Source organism: Oncorhynchus mykiss, chromosome 24, assembly GCF_013265735.2.
Source record: "Oncorhynchus mykiss isolate Arlee chromosome 24, USDA_OmykA_1.1, whole genome shotgun sequence".
Lineage (NCBI taxonomy): Eukaryota > Metazoa > Chordata > Actinopteri > Salmoniformes > Salmonidae > Oncorhynchus > Oncorhynchus mykiss.
In genome coordinates, this window is record NC_048588.1 from 18,266,852 (window position 1) to 18,286,725 (window position 19,874).

Below are 19,874 nucleotides of genomic sequence, written 5' to 3' on the forward strand. Positions count from 1 at the left end.
CCCCCACAGCCCGGTCCTTCAGGTGCCTCCTCCTAACCCCAAGCCTCCTGAAGGTCTCCCCAGCCTGGTGGTTCCTGTGGCAGCCCCACGCACCAGGCTGTCTCTCTGTCTCCTCCCTGCAGGTGGTCCTGTCTGTCCGGCGCCGCTGATGGAGCCTCCCGCCTGTCCGGCGCCGCTGATGGAGCCTCCCGCCTGTCCGGCGCCGCTGCCCCGGAGCCTCCCGCCTGTCCGGCGCCGCTGCCGGAGCCCCTCTGCCCCGAGCTGCCCCTCTGTCCAGTGGGGTCATTGAGTAGGGTGGCCATGGTGAGGAAGCCACGGAGGCGGACAATAAAGCGGACTAAGACAATGATGAAGTGGAGTCCGCGTCCTGCGCCAGAGCGGACAGACGCCCACCCAGACCCTCCCCTATAGGTCAAGGTTTTGCGGCCGGAGTCCGCACCTTTGGGGGGGGGGGGGGGGGGGGGGGGTGGTACTGTCACGTTCTGGCCTTTATTTCCGTTGTTTTGTATTTATTTAGTATGGTCAGGGCGTGAGTTGGGTGGGCAGTCTGTTTGTTTTTCTATGTTTTGGGGCATTTCTATGTTTTCGGCCTAGTATGGTTCTCAATCAGAGGCAGGTGTCATTAGTTGTCTCTGATTGAGAATCATACTTAGGTAGCCTGGGTTGCACTGTTTGTTTGTGGGTGATTGTCTATGTTAGTGGCTTGTGTCAGCACAGGTCTCATTTTGTAGCTTCACGGTCGTATTTGGTTTATTGTTTTTGTTATTCTTTTGTATAGTGTTCAGTCTTTCTTTATTAAAGATTCACCATGGACACTTACCACGCTGCGTATTGGTCCTCAGATCCATCTCGCCTCTCCTCTTCAGATGAAGAGGAGGACGGCCGTGACACATCTAGCCATAGTAGTAATGAATTCTATGAGACTCTGCATTACTATAAAGGTACCTGTATCCGGCTGTTAAGGGAGCTCCAAATTACGTAAGGCCTGGCCATTTGTTTGTTCTTGCACAATGTTTTACCAAACACATATCTGCATACACACACACCACCCGTCTATACAAATAAATATTTGTTAGTGGTGTTAAAACTGTCTGGTTTGTGTGAGTGTTTCTACTTTGTTTTAGTAGGTTCTTCACAGGTTAAAAAGGATGTACCTTAAAGTATCTGTCTGAATTTTGGATGAAAACATGTAAGTTCTCCTGATGAGAAACGTACTGAAAAACCCAATACCTGGTGTAGAGAATCTTTGAAATGTTTTACAATAAGGAGTCTGAAGTAAAGGGAAAGAAAAGTTAAAGAACAGACTCAAAGAACAGGTTTTGAATGACCTCTGTTCTGACTTTCTGATCTGTTCACCCTTGCTAGAAAGATCAGGGACATTGGTTGAAATTTAAATGTATTATGTAAACACTGAGAATTATGAAGTTTATAATTGATCAGTAGTTCTAATTGTGAGAAGGAGAGAGCGAGGGACCGCTGTCCCGACTGAGGGAAACCTGTCTAGTCTATTTGACTATTCCTTGAATTCCCGTATTATATAAAAGTATTCCCTTTTTAGTTATCAAGGGTTGTAATTGAAATGTTATTTGTTTATTTTTATTTAACCGACACTTACCTTGGATGCATGAATCAGTGTGGCTTGAAGCCTTCCCCACATTAAATAAGGAAGCAAAGACTGTGGCTTAATGCCTGCTACATATTGTTCCACGATTCAGTATACCACAAAGTCTAGATAGCGATAAGGGGACACATTTCAACTCAAAGATAAATGAACTGTGTGACATTGTCACGTCTGCTCCTGCTCCTCCCCCCCGGGTTATGACGTCGCCAGAGTTCTAACCACCGGTCCTGAGATTCATCATTACGCACACCTGGACTCCATTACCTTCATCATATTCCTCCCCTTTGCATGTCACTCTCCCATGTTTACTCACCAGTTGGTATTGTTCTTGTGTATCGGCGTAGTGCCTTATGTTAGTGTCGTGTTCTTGGTTTAATTGTTTTAAAACGTTTCACCTGCACGTGCTTCTGACTTACCACCCCATTATTACAGACATGATGCAAGTTAAGAGAAATTTGCATGTACCGTTTCAACTGGAAAATTCTGGACTTGTAGAACACTACAATGGCGTTCGGAAAAATAAACTGGCAAAAACATGTGCTCAACCAGGACTACCTGGGTGGATACACTACCCATAGCCTTGTTTTCAATGCGTTCCACCCCAGTCAGGAAAACTGGACTTGGTCCACATGAGGTACTCATGGCCTGTCCCATGAGGACCCCAGCATCGCCACCAGCTGCAGTCCCAGATCTGCATCTGTTGGATGACACTATGATGATGTACAGTATAACTCTGACTAACTGTACTCAAGCTATTCACTCACAGGTCTCTGCTGCCCAAACCTCCCCAGACGACTGTCCCCATCACGATCTCCAGCCCTGAGATTGGGTTATGGTGAGGAGGCACGGCAGAGGTAAAGAACCTTCAAAACCCAGGTGGAAGGGACCACAACAAATCTCCCTCACAAGCCCAACGGTGGTAAAGTGCTTAGGGAAAGACACCTGGATCCACGCCTCCCACTGTAAGCAGGTAGCAGAGCCAGAAGATGTTACTCCTGTTACTCCTACACCCCAGTAGAGGCACTCTGCTTACCCTGGGACCTCCTATAACCCAGTAGAGGCACTATGCTTACCCTGGGACCTCCTATAACCCAGTAGAGGCACTATGCTTACCCTGGGACCTCCTACAACCCAGTAGGGGCACTCTGCTTACCCTGGGACCTCCTACAACCCAGTAGGGGCACTCTGCTTACCCTGGGACCTCCTACAACCCAGTAGAGGCACTCTGCTTACCCTGGGACCTCCTACAACCCAGTAGAGGCACTCTGCTTACCCTTACCACTTTCTTATAGTTAGCTAGTAATGTCTCTGTACTACAGAATGAATCAGATTGTTGGGTTTGTTACCAGACAGTGCAGAGACTATGCCATTACTAGCTATACCTCTCTGTGCTTACTAAATATTGATGCAGACCAAAGCAGGTAACCTTAGAGACGGAGAGCTTGATTGGGTGGAGGATAAGGTGATTTTATTTTAATAATGCCACCTCTCTGCCTAAGCAACCCATCACCCTGGCCTACTCTCCCCCAGGTTATTTGTGTTATAAAGCATATGGAATCGGTCTCCAGTTGGGGGAAAGTTATTGTAAGTATAACCTTTCATTCTACAATAACATAACCGTACACATATTGTTGAGAAATGAAACATTCCACCCTAACATGTCGATGGGAATACATTATAAAATTAAGAATGTCAGTGTGTATGCTAAACCTACTTCCTCAGTCAGTGGATCTATGCATGTGTTTGGGGGGAAAGCCTATACTATTATCTGCCTACAAACTGGTCAGGATCATGCTATGCTGCCTATGTTGTTCCTGCTATGTGTGCTACCCCAGTACCCCCAAATCACCTTTTCTCCCACTTGTATAGGAAGACCATTGTAATGTTTTTTTCTATGCATTAATTCCCAAAATGGCATGACAACTGTGCTTGATTCCATTATAGAACTAGGAAATGAAGTAGAAAGAATACGTAATGCTACTGCTACTGCTTTTGAAGAATTAACTGCTGAACTTGTGGCTATACCTAACATGGTCTTACAAAATAGATTGTCTTTGGATATTCTCCTAGCAGCTGAGGGGTTTGTGCAGTGGTGGGTGACGAATGTTGTACTTACATTCCAGACTTATCTATTGGTGTTGCTGAGTAAGTTGCCACTATCAGACAGGAGGTATATACTGTAAACAAGCAAGATAACGAGAGAGGTCAGCATCTGTTTGCACGGGTGAAAAGTAGCCTGAGGAACATTAGAACTCTTGTGTTGCAATGTCTCCTAGCCCTGGTTGGAGTCCTTATGCTATCATTCTGCCTGTTCTCATGCATTACGACCCTGGTGAGGAGATTGTGTGAAACAGCAGTAAATCTTCCCCACCAGATGGTCATGACCACAGAAGTAAACATGAATGAGCTGACGGATCTTACCACTGTTTCACTCTTTACCATTTAGAGTTTGAGTTCTTACCTGTGAAATCAGAGATAGATCTCCCTCGCAGCTGCTTGATTAAAGATTTTTCTATTATACAGTCTCTACCTTAATTTTTCGATCGAGTTGTCCTCAACAGTACTGAAGGTCGGGTTTATAACACTTCCTTGCGGATATTTTGCATCAGATTACCCCCCGAAATAGGGACAAAATCAGCAGACAACAGGTAATGTAGGTTGAAATTATGTTTGTTCAACATTCTGACTTGTAATGGGACTGTTCGGGAATGCTGAGCCTAGATGATAGAGATGAGTGTAAGTATTTCACTCTCAGATTCTAAAAGAGCCTAGCTGTATGTACGCCTATCTATAGTGCCTTCAGAAAGTATTCACACCCCTTGACTTTTTCCATATTTTGTTGTGTTAGAGCCAGAATTTAAAATTGATTAAATAAAGATTTGTTTTGTCACTGGAGAACACACAATACCACAATGTCAAAGTGGAATTGTTTTTATTTTTATTTAGACAAATTAATAAACAATGCTAACTTGTGTCAATAAGTACTCAACCCATTTGTCATTGCAAGCTTAAATAAGTTCAGGAGTAAAACTTAACAAGTCACATAATAAGATGCATGGGCTCACTCTGTGTGCAATAATAGAGTTAAAAAAAGAATGTTAATGGCTACCTCACCTCACACACAATTATCTGTAAGGTCCCTCAGTCAAGCAGTGAATTTCAAACACAGATTTAACCACAAAGACCAGAGATGTTTTACAATGCCTCACAAAGAAGGGCACCTGTTGGTAATTGGATAAAAATGTAAAAAGCAGACATTGAATATCCCTTTCAGCATGGTGAAGTTATATCACTTTGGAGTGTGTATCAATACACCCAATCACTACAAAGGTATAGTCGTCCTTCCTAACTCAGTTGCTGGAGAGGAGGGAAAATGTTCAGGGATTTTTCTATGAGGCCAATGGTGACTTTAAAACAGTTAGAGTTTAATGGCTGTGATAGGAGAAAACTGACATTTTAGTTACTCCACAATACTAACCTAAATGACAGAGTGAAAAGGAAGCCTGTACAGACTAAAAATATCCCAAAAACATGTATCCTGCTTACAACAAGGCACTAAAGTAATACTGCAAAAAATGTGTTGTTCATTAGTTTACTCCAATTAGGGGAGGGGTGGTAGAGTTAGAAGAAAAACATGTATATACACACACATATATATATATATATATATATAGTACCAGTCAAAAGTTTGACTATTTTCTACATTGTAGAATAATAGTGAAGACATCAAAACTATGAAATAACACATATGGAATCATTCAGTAAACTAAAAAAGTGTTAAACAAATCAAAATATATATTTTCTATTCGAGATTCTTCAAAGTAACCACCCTTTGCTTTGATGAGAGCTTTGCACAATCTTGGCATTCTCTCAATGGGATGGTATTTTCATGTTCCACTCAAAATCATAAAAAACACCAATTTAGCTTTGGTGGTCCAACTCTGGTTGCAGATAATCGGTGTTTTCCGATAGATTAGTTAACCTTAAAAATGCTTTACTTTTGAGCATGAACGGTGCAGCGTTTGCGCGAATGCATTGCATTCATCCAGCCAGAGAATCAACAAAGTTGCGCAAATGCTGCCTTTTCAGACACGCTGAATCGAACGCGAAGAAATACATTGGCAACAAACAACATATTCGGGCTTCAGCTGATTGGTTGACCTTATGGACCGCTTGGCATGTTTTGGAAGTAAGTGTTGGCTAAATTGCACAGATAGAAACAGCGCACAAACACGGCTGAAAACGAGTTTGCACGAGATATCGTTTTCCATCTAACTATCTGCTCAGCTCGTCGCACTAACGCAACGTTAGCTACATACAGCTAGATAGAAGGATAGCCCAGCTAGCTAACAATTATCCATTTTAGCTAACTATGTATTTGCCTTCGGGTAGCTAATCGATTCAACCAGCTACTGTAGCTAGCTAACCAATGCATCTCTGTTAGCTACATAATTGTCAGCTAGCTTCCGACTTGAAGGGCCTACGCTAGCTTGCTAGTTACAGTGTATTCAGACCCCTTGACTTTTCCCATATTTTGTTACGTTACAGCCTTATTCTAAAATGTAATTGTTTTCCTTCATCAATCAACACACAATACTCCACAATGACAAAGTGAAAACAGGTTTTTAGAAATGTTTGCAAATGTATATAAACTCGAAATTGAGCTCTAGTGCATCCTGTCGAAATTGATCATCATTGAGATGTTGCTACAGCTTGATTGGAGTCCACCTGTGGTAAATTAAATAGATTTGGAAAGGAACACACCTGTCTATATAAGGTCCCACCGTTGACAATGCATGTCAGGGCAAAAACCAAGCGGTGAGGTCGAAAATTGCTGTGCAGCGACGCGCCACCTTAAACCTTGACAGCGCTTGAGAGGATCTGCAGAATAATGGGAGAAACTCCCCAAATTCAGGTGTGCCAAGCTTGTAGCGTCATACCCAAAAATATTTGAGGCTGCTAAAGGTGCTTCAACTGAGTAAAGGGTCTGAATACTTGTAAATGTGATATTTCAGTTTATTGTTAGTACATTTGCAAAAAATTCTAGACCTGTTTGTGCTTTGTCGATATGCTATATTGTGTGTAGATTGGAGGGAGGGAGGGACAATTTAATAAATTTTAGAATGATGCTGTAACGTAACAATGTGGAAAAAGTCAAGGGGTCTGACTACTGAATGCACCTTCTGTTAGCCAACGTTAGCTACTGCTAAACCTGTGATGCTTGCTTTAAATCTGACCAATAATACAGATTTTAACAGAATATTTCTAGTAGCTAATGTCTGCATATGGTTACCAGTAGAATTGGCCAGTTTTGGACATTACTCTGACTTATTTTCAGATGACCCTTCTGACAAGCCCCCATGTCGAGGTTGCTCATCTAACCTGGTGGAACCCTACATAAAATGTGCTGAGTGTGGACCCTCACCTTTCCTTCTATGTCTCCAGGTGAGGGGGGCACATTGCATCCTCTGGCATGCGCATAAAACTGTTAATACATTTTGCCTAACTAGATAACTCTACTGACACTATACCTCCCCCCCCCCCCCCCCCCCCCCCCCACACACACACACACACATTCTGTTTCAGTGTTTTACCAGAGGGTTTGAGTTCAAGAAACATGAGAGTGATCACAAGTATGAAATAATGGTAAGATATTCGTGTTAATTGTGCTGTCATCCATTCTGAGTAATGCATATTATTATAATATTGACTCTTAAGTTATCCATTATTTACCAAAATTCTGGCTAAACAATAGTGACCATGCTCAATACCATGCCTCCCCCTCACACAGACGTCAGACTTCCCTGTGCTGGAACCTGGCTGGACAGCACAGGAAGAGATGGCCGTACTGGAAGCAGTTATGGACTGTGGCTTTGGGAACTGGTTAGTATACACACACACACACACACACACAATCGCTCTCTCGTCATATATTACAAACTTGCAGACGAGGGGCCATTTGCAGTCTAACTTGTTTCGTAGCAGCACTCTCGTGTACTGTCTGCCAATATAAACATGTTCAAATTGATTTCAAAATCATAACTGTCACTTTTCTATTTGACTCTGCACAGGCAGGATGTAGCATATCAGATGCGCACCAAAAGCAAGGAGGAGTGTGAGGCCCACTACATGAAGAACTTCATCAACAACCCCTTGTTCTCCTCCACCCTGCTCAATCTCAGACAGATAGAGGAGGCTCGTACTGCAGTCACAGCCATTCCCTTCAAACGTCAGTATACAAACAACAAATCAAATCAAAATCAAATGTATTTATATAGCCCTTCGTACATCAGCTGATATCTCAAAGTGCTGTACAGAAACCCAGCCTAAAACCCCAAACAGCAAGCAATGCAGGTGTAGAAGCACAGTGGCTAGCAAAACTCCCTAGAAAGGCCAAAACCTAGGAAGAAACCTAGAGAGGAACCAGGCTATGTGGGGTGGCCAGTCCTCTTCTGGCTGTGCCGGGTGGAGATTATAACAAAACATGGTCAAGATGTTCAAATGTTCATAAATGACCAGCATGGTCGAATAATAAGGCAGAATAGTTGAAACTGGAGCAGCAGCACAGTCAGGTGGACTGGGGACAGCAAGGAGTCATCATGTCAGGTATTCCTGGGGCATGGTCCTAAGGCTCAGGTCCTCCGAGAGAGAGAATTAGAGAGAGCATATGTGGGATGGCCAGTCCTCTTCTGGCTGTGCCGGAACACACCTACTCCTCTGGATTTCTCCCTCCATAGTAATAAGGAGAGTTTTTGTCTTACAAGTTATTATAGAATTCTGAAGCCATACAACAAATACAATTTAGGCTATGCTTCAAAAGAAATTGTAAACTGGGTGGTTCGAGCCCTGTATGCTGATTGGTTGACAGCTGTTTTATATCAGACCGTATGACAAAACATGTATATTTACTGCTGTAATTACGTTGATAACCAGTTTATAATAGCAATGAGGCACCATGGGGGTTTGGGATATATGGCCAATATACCACGGCTAAGGGCTGTGTCCAGGCACTCCGTGTTGTGTTGTGCATAAGAACAGCCCTTAGCTGTGGTATATTGGCCATATACCACACCTCCTCGGGCCTTATTGCTTAATTAGACTTTTGTGTATGATTTCCAGCTGATAAAGGCAGGGAGGAATACATGGCTTTTGTGATTTATCTGATATGCAACTACATCGTTCCTCATTTATGCTTGCTTTCTTACACAGTAGTAACATGTTTATCATGAGGGCCATTTCAGAGCACTAGGTATAAGTACTATTTTGGTTTTCCTCCCAGCCACTGACGATCCCCCCAGGCCCACCTTTGACTCTCTGTTGTCTCGAGACATGGCTGGATACATGCCTGCCAGAGCAGACTTCATGGAGGTGAGGGGAACTAGGGTCTTAAAGCATCCATGCCTTTAGTTGTTCTAATCTCAGAAGCCATAGTCAGACAATCACTTTCTCTTCTTCTGCTAAAAACATTTCCCCATGTCATAATGAGCATGTCCTCATACTCCTGGCACATTATAATTAGAATCATAGTAACTACTTAACGATAACCAAGACAACCCTTGCCACCCTGCTAATGTATGCATGAGTGAAGATATTAGTTCTCCAGAGGGCCATCTCTCTGCAGTCCTATTGAACTCTTACTCATCTCCTTGTCCTTCTGTGGTCCCCTCCTGTTATTTGTCATCCTGTCTAGGAATTTGACAACTATGCTGAGTGGGATCTGAAAGACATTGATTTTGTGGATGATGACTCAGACCTACTACATGGTGTGTTGATAGTGCTATAATTGTATTTGAATTGAAAGTGAAGTCCAACCCTGCTTTCAATAGAGATTGGAAGTGTATGTTTATTGTACAAAATATCCTCATTGCTTTGTCTGACATATGTTTCTGGTTCAATCTAGCGTTGAAGATTGCTGTTGTTGACATATACCATTCAAGGTTAAAGGAGAGGGGTAGAAGAAAGAAGTAAGTTGAAATGTTTTAACTCTGTTGTAAGGGGCTTATTCAGCCACTAGATGGCCTCAAATATCTTTGAATCTTTGCCCTTCATCATATGCCTATAACACTGCAGATGTTTCCACAAGAACATTTAATTGCTTTCCAAAATTGGAAATGTGATACCTACACAAGTAACACAAGTCTACTGACACTAGCCTATTACCATAAGCACTGGTTCAGAATCATCGGTTGCTATGAATTCTGAAAGGCTTAAACATTACACAACTGTCAAATTTGAGTGTTCTTTGACCTGGTCACTTATTTTTTATTTTTAGATTTGAGACGTTCATGAATTGTCAAACTCCGTCCTCAGCCCCCTTCAGTGTGTGTCAGTACTGGTCTTGGCCATGGTGGTCAGTCCATTCATGTGGTAATACATCCATCACTAAATCAAACATAATGAGTTGCTACTCCCCTAACTCTGTGGTATGGCATGTGGGGTGTGTATTGTATGTTAGCTGGCCAGAGCTCCCAGGACCGTGCATGTTTGTCTCATCTCAAATGACCCCCTATTCCCTACATAGTGCACTACTTTTGACCAGGGCCCATCAAAATAGTGCACTATGTAGGGACTAGGGGGCCATTTGGGATGTAACACTGCTAGTCTGCCCAATGACCCCCACCCCGAGCTGGTGACATGGCAGAGGCCCAAAGCAGTGACTCTTGACTTGCAGGCCACATAGTTCAAACTCAGTAAGCCCCACTGTCAGGTCCTGTTTCACAGCATAGGAAGCCTACTTGTTGCAAAGCTGTTCTCACAACCATACCTTCAAGCTATACTATATATACAAAAGTATGTGGACACCCCTTTTTAAATTTGTGGTTTTGGCTATTTCAGCCACCTGTTGCTGACAGGTGTATAAAATTGAGCACACAGCCATGTAGGGCAGCAGGGTAGCCTAGTGGTTAGAGCGTTGGACTGTTAACCCACTGTTCCTAGGCCGTCATTGAAAATAAGAATTTGTTCTTAACTGACTTGCCTAGTTAAATAAAGGTGTAAAAATAAAATCTCCATAGACAAACATTGGCAGTAGAATGGCCTTACTGAAGAGCTCAGTGACTTTCAATGTGTCACTGACAAGTCAGTTCGTCAAATTTCTGCCCTGCTAGAGCTGCCTCGTTTCCACTTCACAATAACACAGTTGACCGTCTAGGAGCAACAAAGGCTCAGCTGCGAAGTGGTAGGGCACACAAGCTCACAGAACACGACTGTTGATTGCTGAATCGCGTAGTGCTTAAAAATCGTCTGTTCTTGGTTGCCACACTCACTAACGAGTTCCAAACTGCCTCTGGAAGCAACCTCTGCACAAGAACTGTCGGGACTCAGGAGCTTCATGAAATGCGTTTCCAGCTGCACACAAGCCTAAGTTCACCATGCGCAATGCTGAGTGATGAATCCCACTTCACCATCTGGCAGTCCGACAGACGAATATGTGTTTGGCGGATGCCGGGAGAATGCTACCTGTCCAAGTGCATAAAGCCAACTAAAATTTTTGGTGGAGGAAGAATAATGGTTTGGGGCTGTTTTCATGGTTTGGGCAAGGCCCCTTAGTTCCAGTGAAGGGAAATCTTAACACTACAGCATACAATGACATTCTAGACTATTCTATGCTTCCAACTTGGTAGCAACAGTTTGGGGAAGGCCCTTGTGTCGGCATGACAATGCCCCCGTGCACAAATGCTCTTGTGCTGCGGGGATTTGCTACCTTTCGGCCAATGTTTCAACAGCTAGTGGAAAACCTTCCCAGAAGAGTGGAGTCTGTTTTTAGCTGCAAAGGGGGTGGACCAAATCCATATGAATGCCCATGATTTTGGAATGAGATGGTTATCGAGCAGGTGGCCACATACTTTGGTCATGTAGTGTATGTGGTTCAGGTTTAGCAGATATAAGGTACCATCACTCATTCAATAAATGTCAGTCTAAACCCTCTGCTGTTTTCACTCTCTCTACCGGCCTGAGAATTGGCTGGTATTCACCAATGGACGTGTCCATATTTTTGACTTTGTTGTCTTACAGGATCATCAGGGACCATGGACTGATCAACCTGAGGAAGTTCCAGAGTAAGTGCTCTCCTAACAGATTAGAACTGGGCTGCAGAACAACCAGGAGACCAGGCGTTACTATAACACCCAGACTGAGTATGCATTATGTATCCATGGTTGTATGTAAACAACTGTTGCAATAATGATCAACAGTAACCCGAGGGACCCTGAAGGCACTGCCTGTGCTTTTATTTACGCTGGAAGCTGAGAATAGCCCAGTGCGACGCGTGCCAGAGCATGCCGCAGCATAATTATTGCTCCACTATGAATAGATGCCTATGAAATGAACACTGCAGGTCTAATGACCAACTGTATTGGAGATTTGTGAGCTCTTATTGATCCCCTCTCCATGGGCAGTTTTTCATCTAGCTTGGTAATATAATACATTTTTGTGTCCCGCTTTTTATTCATGGCAGATGGGACTGCAAGAGACTCCCTGACTAGATTTATACAATCGGTTCCTCTTTTTCCATTACTGGCCAGTGCAGTGTTATCTCCAGGTGATGCTCTGGGAAATTGGCTGTAGTTTTAGGGGTGGAAAAGGACACCCTTATGTTTTATTTACCAGTCTCCAGTCACTACGGCCCTCCTCCCCATCTCTCCTCCTATCTCGTTAGTCTTTCAAGACAAAAGAGAACCCAGAGTTGCGGTAGAGCTGCAGCGTGGTTGTCATGGAGACTGTCAAAGTGTGTGTGTGTGTTAGTCATACGGTAATGGAAGCCGTGTCCAAGCCTGGGAGGCTCACAGTGTCGTGCCTAGGCTGATCATGCTGTTGCTCCAGGCAGTTTGAACAAACCGTCTCACTCAGTACCTCAGGACCACCAATCCAGCCCATTCCTGTTATGGAGTGTTTCAAATATTTGACTCCGCAGGACATTGACTCTACCTGTGTGTGCATGTCAGACACGTTCTCATCACTGTACAGCCACTAAATCAATGAGGAACTCTTGCTGCCAGCTTGCAGATAGACAAAGCTGTGCCAGCCTTGAGCTGCTGTCATACTACCCCACATTCACTGTGTACAGAATATATAATATAGAAATCACCATGTCTGCAAAGCCACGAGAGTCCACTCAATAAATATATATATCTATGTCTCAGCAAAAAAAGAAATGTCCCTTTTTCAGGACCCTGTCTTTCAAAGATAATTTGTAAAAATCCAAATAACTTCACAGATCTTTGTTTTAAAGGGTTTAAACACTGTTTCCCATGCTTGTTCAATGAACCATAAACAATTAAGGAACATGCACCTGTGGAGTGGTCGTTAAGACACTAACAGCTTACAGATGGCAATTAAGGTCACAGTTATGAAAACTTAGGACACTAAAGAGGCCTTTCTACTGACTCTGAAAAACACCAAAAGAAAGATGCCCAGTGTCCCTGCTCATCTGTGTGAACGTGCCTTAGGCATGCTTTAAGGAGGCATGAGGACTGCAGATGTGGTAAGGAAAATCTCAGTCTGTCTTGTGAGATGCTTAAGACAGTGATACAGGGAGACCGGATGGACAGCTGATTGTCCTCGCAGTGGCAGACCACGTGTAACTCCTGCACAGGAACGATACATCCGAACGTCACACCTGCGGGACAGGTACAGGATGGCAACAACTGCCCGAGTTACACCGGGAACGCACAATCCCTCCATCAGTGCTCAGACTGTTCGAGAGGCTGGACTGAGGGCTTGTAGACCTGTTGTAAGACAGGTCCTCACCAGACATCACTGGCAACAATGTCGCCTATGGGCACAAACCCACCGTCGCTGGACCAGACAGGACTGGCAAAAAGTGCTCTTCACTGACGAGTTGTGGTTTTGGCTTACCTGGGGTGATGGTCGGATTTGCGTTTATCGTCGAAGGAATGAGCGTTACACCAAGGCCTGTACTTTGGAGCGGGATCGATTTAGAGGTGGAAGGTCCGTCATGGTCTGGGGCGGTGTGTAATAGCATCATTGGACTGAGCTTGTTGTCATTGCAGGCAATCTCAACGCTGTGTGTTACAGGGAAGACATCCTCCTCCCTCATGTGGTACCCTTCCTCAGGCTCATCCTGACATGACCCTCCAGCATGACAATGCCACCAGTGACACTGCTCGTTCTGTGCGTGATTTTTTTACCAGGGATTTTTACCCCCCCCCCCCCCCCCCCACAGAAATGTCCGGAAACTTGCAGGTGCCTTTGTGGAAGAGTGGGGTAACGTCTCACAGCAAGAACTGGCAAATCTGGTGCAGTCCATTAGGAGATTTAATGCAGCTGGTGGCCACACCAGATACTGACTGTTACTTTTGATTTTGACCCTCTCCCCCCTTGTTCAGGGACACATTCCATTTCCATGTTGGTCATGTGTCTGTGGAACTTGTTGAGTTTGTCTCCAGTTGTTGAATCTTGTTATGTTCAAATGCCCATCGGGGGAGCTTTTAAACCGTTCATGGCCACAGCAGGTTATCTCAGTGATGCAAGGGGGTCACTCAATGTGCAATGTCTGGACATGTTCTCCTCTGGTGTTCCTCAAAATCCTCTAATCTACCAAGATTGAATGTGATACAGATCACTGCTGTCATACCCTCTTCCTGGAGATCTACTGGGTTTACAGTCCAACTCTAATTTACCACCTCATTCTACTTATCTACTTATGTAGTGTTAGACTGAACCTACCGGACGGTAGATCTCCAGGAAGAGGGTTGGGCAGTCCTGCTCTACAATTACAGCTACGTCTCGCGACCATTGTGTTTTTATCTTCCAGTCCTGGAGCATCGCTACCCTAAGGAGGTACAGGATCTGTATGATGCTATGAGACGTTTCGCCAGGGTGGTGGGCCCTATCGAACACGACAAGTTCATAGAGAGTCATGCATGTGAGTATGACATTCTAATGTGCACACACAGTAGTCATTTGATGTTCACACCTGTCTGTCTGTCTCTGCCTGTCTGTCCCTGTCTGCAGTATAGACCGGTGAGGTGAGTGGACAGGCCTTTCTGATCTCATGTCATCCTTGTCTTTCAGTGGAGTTTGAGCTGAGGAGAGAGATTGGCAGGCTGCAGGAGTACAGGAGAGCAGGCATCCAGTCTTTCTGCAGTGAGTCCAGTCTACCCATATAACCCTGTCCCCCCCCCCCCCCCCCTACTGCCAGACAGTCCCCCTCAGAATCTGTGTCCGAAATGGCACCCTATTCCCTATTTAGTGCATTACTTTTGACCAGAGCCCATACAGCGCTGGTCAAAAATAGTGCATTTTGTAGGAAAAGGGTTAAATTTGGGACAGAGGCAGAGCCTCATTAGTGACTTCCTTGTGTCAGCCAGGACCCAGGGCTGACTGCACCAGTAACCCCCTCCCTCCTCTGTGTCCCCCTGCAGGTGCCAAGGTGTATGAGCGTGTGAAGCACGTGCGGGAGGATGAGCGGAGGAAGAGGACCATGCTAGTTGATGTGCTGCAGTACATTCAGGACGGACGGGCCTGCCAGCAGTGGCTCAGCAAACAGGCTGCCATGTGAGGCCCGTCCGCTTACCCTTTTGTCCAGTGTTTCACAATCCATTCCTCTGGACCATGTGGTTGTACGTTCATGTTTAAGTCCAACACTAGCCCACCTGATTCTACTAATCAATGGCTTGATGATTAGTTGACTATTTGAATCAGGGGTATTAGTGCCTGGCTGTAACTGAGATACCACCCACTTCTGCAGTTTATTACTGTGTGCTTGGCTCTAACTGCAACAAGCAGTGCTTGATTGTTGATTGTTTGTATGTAGAGCTGTTCTTGTCATTTTGTTGTTTATCCTAAGCACAGCTCTTGGGTGTTCTGATAATTATTCTTTATGGAAGGAGAAAAAAAACAACTGCTAGTGATTAATTCTCTCTGTGGACAACGATCCCGGAGAGTGAAGTGTGTGCCTGTAGTGACACTTCTCTTTCCACAGTGATGCTGGTATCACTCCTGTTGTCATCACCACATCAGGTAAGGACTCTCTTCCTTTCCCTCTCCTTCCCCCGCTACCTCTCTTCTTATCATGGTCCCAGGTGCAGTCACATGAATGTATTCTCAGAGATGCTCCTCCAGAAATCCAGTCAACGTACAGGACTGTTATGCTTATTTGTCTGTTTCCGTTGTCATTCAGTGACCTCCAGTGCACAAGTAGGACACATCTATGTACTCAGTCATTTCTACACAGCTATATTTATACTAATTTGCCTGTCATAAATATTTGTCTTTATTTTCCTCACAAAACTGATTTTGTAAACCCATCAGTTTGTCATTTATAACAATAAGAGAATAGTCTTTTCTTAATTTTTTTTTTTTAGATCTGTTATAGTGTTATTGTTCCACAGCAACAGGCAGGAGAAGCGCCCCTCCTCTCAACCTGACTGGCCTGCCAGGGACAGAGAAGCTCAACGACAGGGAGAAAGAGGTACACACAGAATCCATTCCATTACAAATGAATTCTAGGATCTCTATGGATGTAAGGCTCTCAGCACCACCAGGGCATGAAATGAAGGGCTAAACAGAGTGTGTGTCCTAAATGGTACCCTATTCCTCGTAGGCCCTGGTAAAAAGTAGTATACTCTATAGCAGGGCTCCAACTCTGTTCCTGGAGAGCTGTCCTCCTGCAGGTTTTTGCTCCAACCCCAGTTGTAACTAACCTGATTCAGCTTATCAACAAGCTAATTATCAGAATCCGGTGTTGTAGCGAAAACCTACAGGACAGCACCTCTGCAGAAAACGGCTTGGAGAGCGCTGCTCTATGGGGAATACAGTGGTATTTGGGATGCAGTCACGACTGGCATTTTGTTGAAGTAAAATGGCGTGTCTCTTTCTCGCTCTCTCTCTCTCTCTCTCTCTCTCCTGTGGCTGGCTGCAGCTGTGCCAGGTGGTGCGTCTGGTGCCAGGTGCCTACCTGGAGTACAAGCAGGCCCTGCTGAACGAGTGCAGGCGGCAGGGTGGTCTACGGCTGGCACAGGCCCGGGCACTCATCAAGATTGATGTCAACAAGACACGCAAGATCTACGACTTCCTGATCAAGGAGGGCTACATCAACAAGGCCTAGACCAGCCTAAGACCAAGGTTGTGTCATAAATGGAACCCGATTCCCTAAATAGTGCACTACTTTTGACCAGAGCGGGGTGCTATTTGGGACGCATCCAGAGTCAGAACTGTTCCAGCAGAGGTCATGGCTGGACTGGACCCTAACTGATACGTTTTATTCTCATGTTGTCTTGGTGAAATGATGCTGTCATGTGCTGTGAGAACTACGTTTCAATGCCCTTCCTTTGAAAGAAACACAATGAATTGTACACTATATTTACAGAAGTATGTGGACACCCCTTAAAATTAGTTGATTCTGCTATTTCAGCCACACCTGTTACTGACAGGTGTTTAAAATAGAGCACACAGCCATGCAATCTCCATAGGAAAACATTGGCAGTAGAAAGCCTTACTGAAGAGCTCAGTGACTTAAGTCAGTTTGGCAAATTTCTGCCCTGCTAGAGCTTTCCCAGTTAACTGTAAGTGCTGTTATTGTGAAGTGGAAGCGTCTAGGAGCAACAACGGCTCAGCCGCGAAGTGGTAGGCCACATAAGCTCACAAGACCGGCGCGTGCTGAAGCGAATAGCGCTTAAGCATCGTCTGTCCTCAGTTGTAACACTCACTACCAAGTTCCAAAATGCCTCTGGAAGCAACGTCAGCACAATAATTGTTCATCGGGTGCTTCATGAAATGGGTTTCCATGGCTGAGCAGCAGCACTCAAGTCTAATATCACCATGCGCAATGTCAAGCGTTGGCTGGAGTGGTGTAAAGCTCAACGCCATTGGACTCTGGAGTGATGAATCACACTTTACCATCTGGCAGATCGACGGACGAATCTGGGTTTGGCAGATGCCAGGAGAAGACTACCTGTCCGAATGCATAGTACTAACTGTGAAGTTTGGAGGAGGAATAATGGTCTAGGGCTGTTTTTCATGGTTCAGTCTAGACCCATTGGTTCCAGTGAAGGGAAATCTTAATGCTACAGCATACAATAACATTCTATATGATCCTGTGCTTCCAACTTGGTGGTAACAGTTTCAGCATGACACTGCCCCCGTGCACAAAAAGAGGTCCATACAGAAATGGTTTGTCGGGCCTCCGGGGTGGCGCAGGGGTCTAGGGCATCGCAGCGCTAGCTGTGCCACCAGAGACTCTGGGTTCGCGCTCAGGCTCTGTCGCAGCCGGCCGCGACTAGGAGGTCCGGGTTAGAGAGGGTTTGGCCGGTATGGATATCCTTGTCTCATCGCGCACCAGCGACTCCTGTGGCGGGCCGGGTGCAGTGCATGCTAACCAAGGTTGCCAGGTGTACAGTGTTTCCTCCGACACATTGGTGCGGCTGGCTTCCGGGTTGGATGCACGCTTGGTTGGGTTGTGTTTCGGAGGACGCATGGCTTTCGACCTTCGTCTCTCCCGAGCCCGTACGGGAGTTGTAGCAATGAGACAAGATAGTAATTACTAACAATTGGATACTACGAAAAGGGGGTAAAAAAAATGTTTTTGTCGAGATCGGTGTGAAAGAACTTGACTGGCCTGCCTAGAACCCTGACATAAACCCCATCGAAAACCTTTGGGATAAAATGAAAAGCTGACTGTGAGCCAGGCCTAATCCCCCAACATCAGTGCCCGACCTCAATAATGCTCTTGTGGCTGAATGGAAGCATGTCCCCGCAGCGACGTTCCAACCACTAGTGGAAAGCCGTCCCAGAAGAGTGGAGGCTGTTATAGCAACGAAGGGAGGACCAATGCCCATGATTTTGGAATGAGCTGTTTGACGAGCACATACTCTGAATTTGTTATCAACTTCAGGTCCTACATTTTGCGTCAGTCTTGCCTTGTATATGTTACCAGTCAAAAGTTTGGACACACCTACACGTTCAAGGGTTTATCTTCAATTTACTATTTTGTACATTGTAGAATAATAGAGAAGACATCAAAACTATGAAATAACACATGGAATCATGTAGGATTCAAAAAAAAGTGTTTTAAAAAAATCCAAAATATATTTTAGGTTCTTCAAAGTAGCCACCCTTTGCCTTGATGACGACAGCTTTTCATTCTCTTAATGGTTGTACAGTCGTCTCAAATAAAACTGTGAAGGACCTCGGCGTTACTCTGGACCCTGATCTCTCTTTTGAAGAACATATCAAGACCATTTCAAGGACAGCTTTTTTCCATCTACGTAACATTGCAAAAATCAGAAACTTTCTGTCCAAAAATGATGCAGAAAAATTAATCCATGCTTTTGTCACTTCTAGGTTAGACTACTGCAATGCTCTACTTTCCGGCTACCCGGATAAAGCACTAAATAAACTTCAGTTAGTGCTAAATACGGCTGCTAGAATCCTGACTAGAACCAAAAAAATTGATCATATTACTCCAGTGCTAGCCTCCCTACACTGGCTTCCTGTCAAAGCAAGGGCTGATTTCAAGGTTTTACTGATAGGCAAACAAAGCATTACATGGGCTTGCTCCTACCTATCTCTCTGATTTGGTCCTGCCGTACATACCTACACGTACGCTACGGTCACAAGACGCAGGCCTCCTAATTGTCCCTAGAATTTTAAGCAAACAGCTGGAGGCAGGGCTTTCTCCTATAGAGCTCCATTTTTATGGAACGGTCTGCCTACCCATGTCAGAGACGCAAACTCGGTCTCAACCTTTAAGTCTCTACTGAAGACTCATCTCTTCAGTGGGTCATATGATTGAGTGTAGTCTGGCCCAGGAGTGGGAGGGTGAACGGAAAGGCTCTGGAGCAACGAACCGCCCTTGCTGTCTTTGCCTGGCCGGTTCCCCTCTTTCCACTGGGATTCTCTGCCTCTAACCCTATTACAGGGGCTGAGTCACTGGCTCTACTGGGGCTCTCTCATGCCGTCCCTGGAGGGGGTGCGTCACCTGAGTGGGTTGATGGGTCACTGATGTTGTCATCCTGTCTGGGTTGGCGCCCCCCCCCCCCTTGGGTTGTGCCGTGGCGAAGGTCTTTGTGGGCTATACTCAGCCTTGTCTCAGGATGGTAAGTTGGTGGTTGAAGATATCCCTCTAGTGGTGTGGGGGCTGTGCTTTGGCAAAGTGGGTGGGGTTATATCCTTCCTGTTTGGCCCTGTCCGGGGGTGTCCTCAGAGTGGGCCACAGTGTCTCCTGACCTGACCTGTCTCAGCCTCCAGTATTTATGCTGCAGTAGTAGTTTATGTGTCGGGGGGCTAGGGT

General features: G+C 45.1%; 1 protein-coding gene across 2 annotated transcripts; it reads left to right on the forward strand.

Moving 5' to 3' along the window:
• The first annotated feature begins 5,656 nt into the window (after positions 1-5,656).
• Positions 5,657-17,088, forward strand: LOC110503917 (transcriptional adapter 2-alpha). Of its 2 annotated transcripts, XM_036961672.1 has the most exons (15): positions 5,657-5,810; positions 6,960-7,066; positions 7,208-7,267; positions 7,413-7,504; positions 7,693-7,850; positions 8,901-8,989; positions 9,312-9,384; positions 9,522-9,585; positions 11,636-11,679; positions 14,397-14,507; positions 14,657-14,728; positions 15,007-15,139; positions 15,567-15,604; positions 15,976-16,055; positions 16,506-17,088. In XM_036961672.1, exons 1-15 carry the CDS (start codon positions 5,786-5,788, stop codon positions 16,689-16,691), a joined length of 1,332 nt encoding a protein of 443 aa, XP_036817567.1. In that variant the 5' UTR covers positions 5,657-5,785; the 3' UTR covers positions 16,692-17,088. The 2 variants fall into 2 exon arrangements, with proteins under 2 accessions (XP_036817567.1, XP_036817568.1); XM_036961673.1 differs by lacking the exon at positions 16,506-17,088 and having other exon boundaries at positions 15,949-16,055.
• The last annotated feature ends 2,786 nt before the right edge of the window (positions 17,089-19,874 follow it).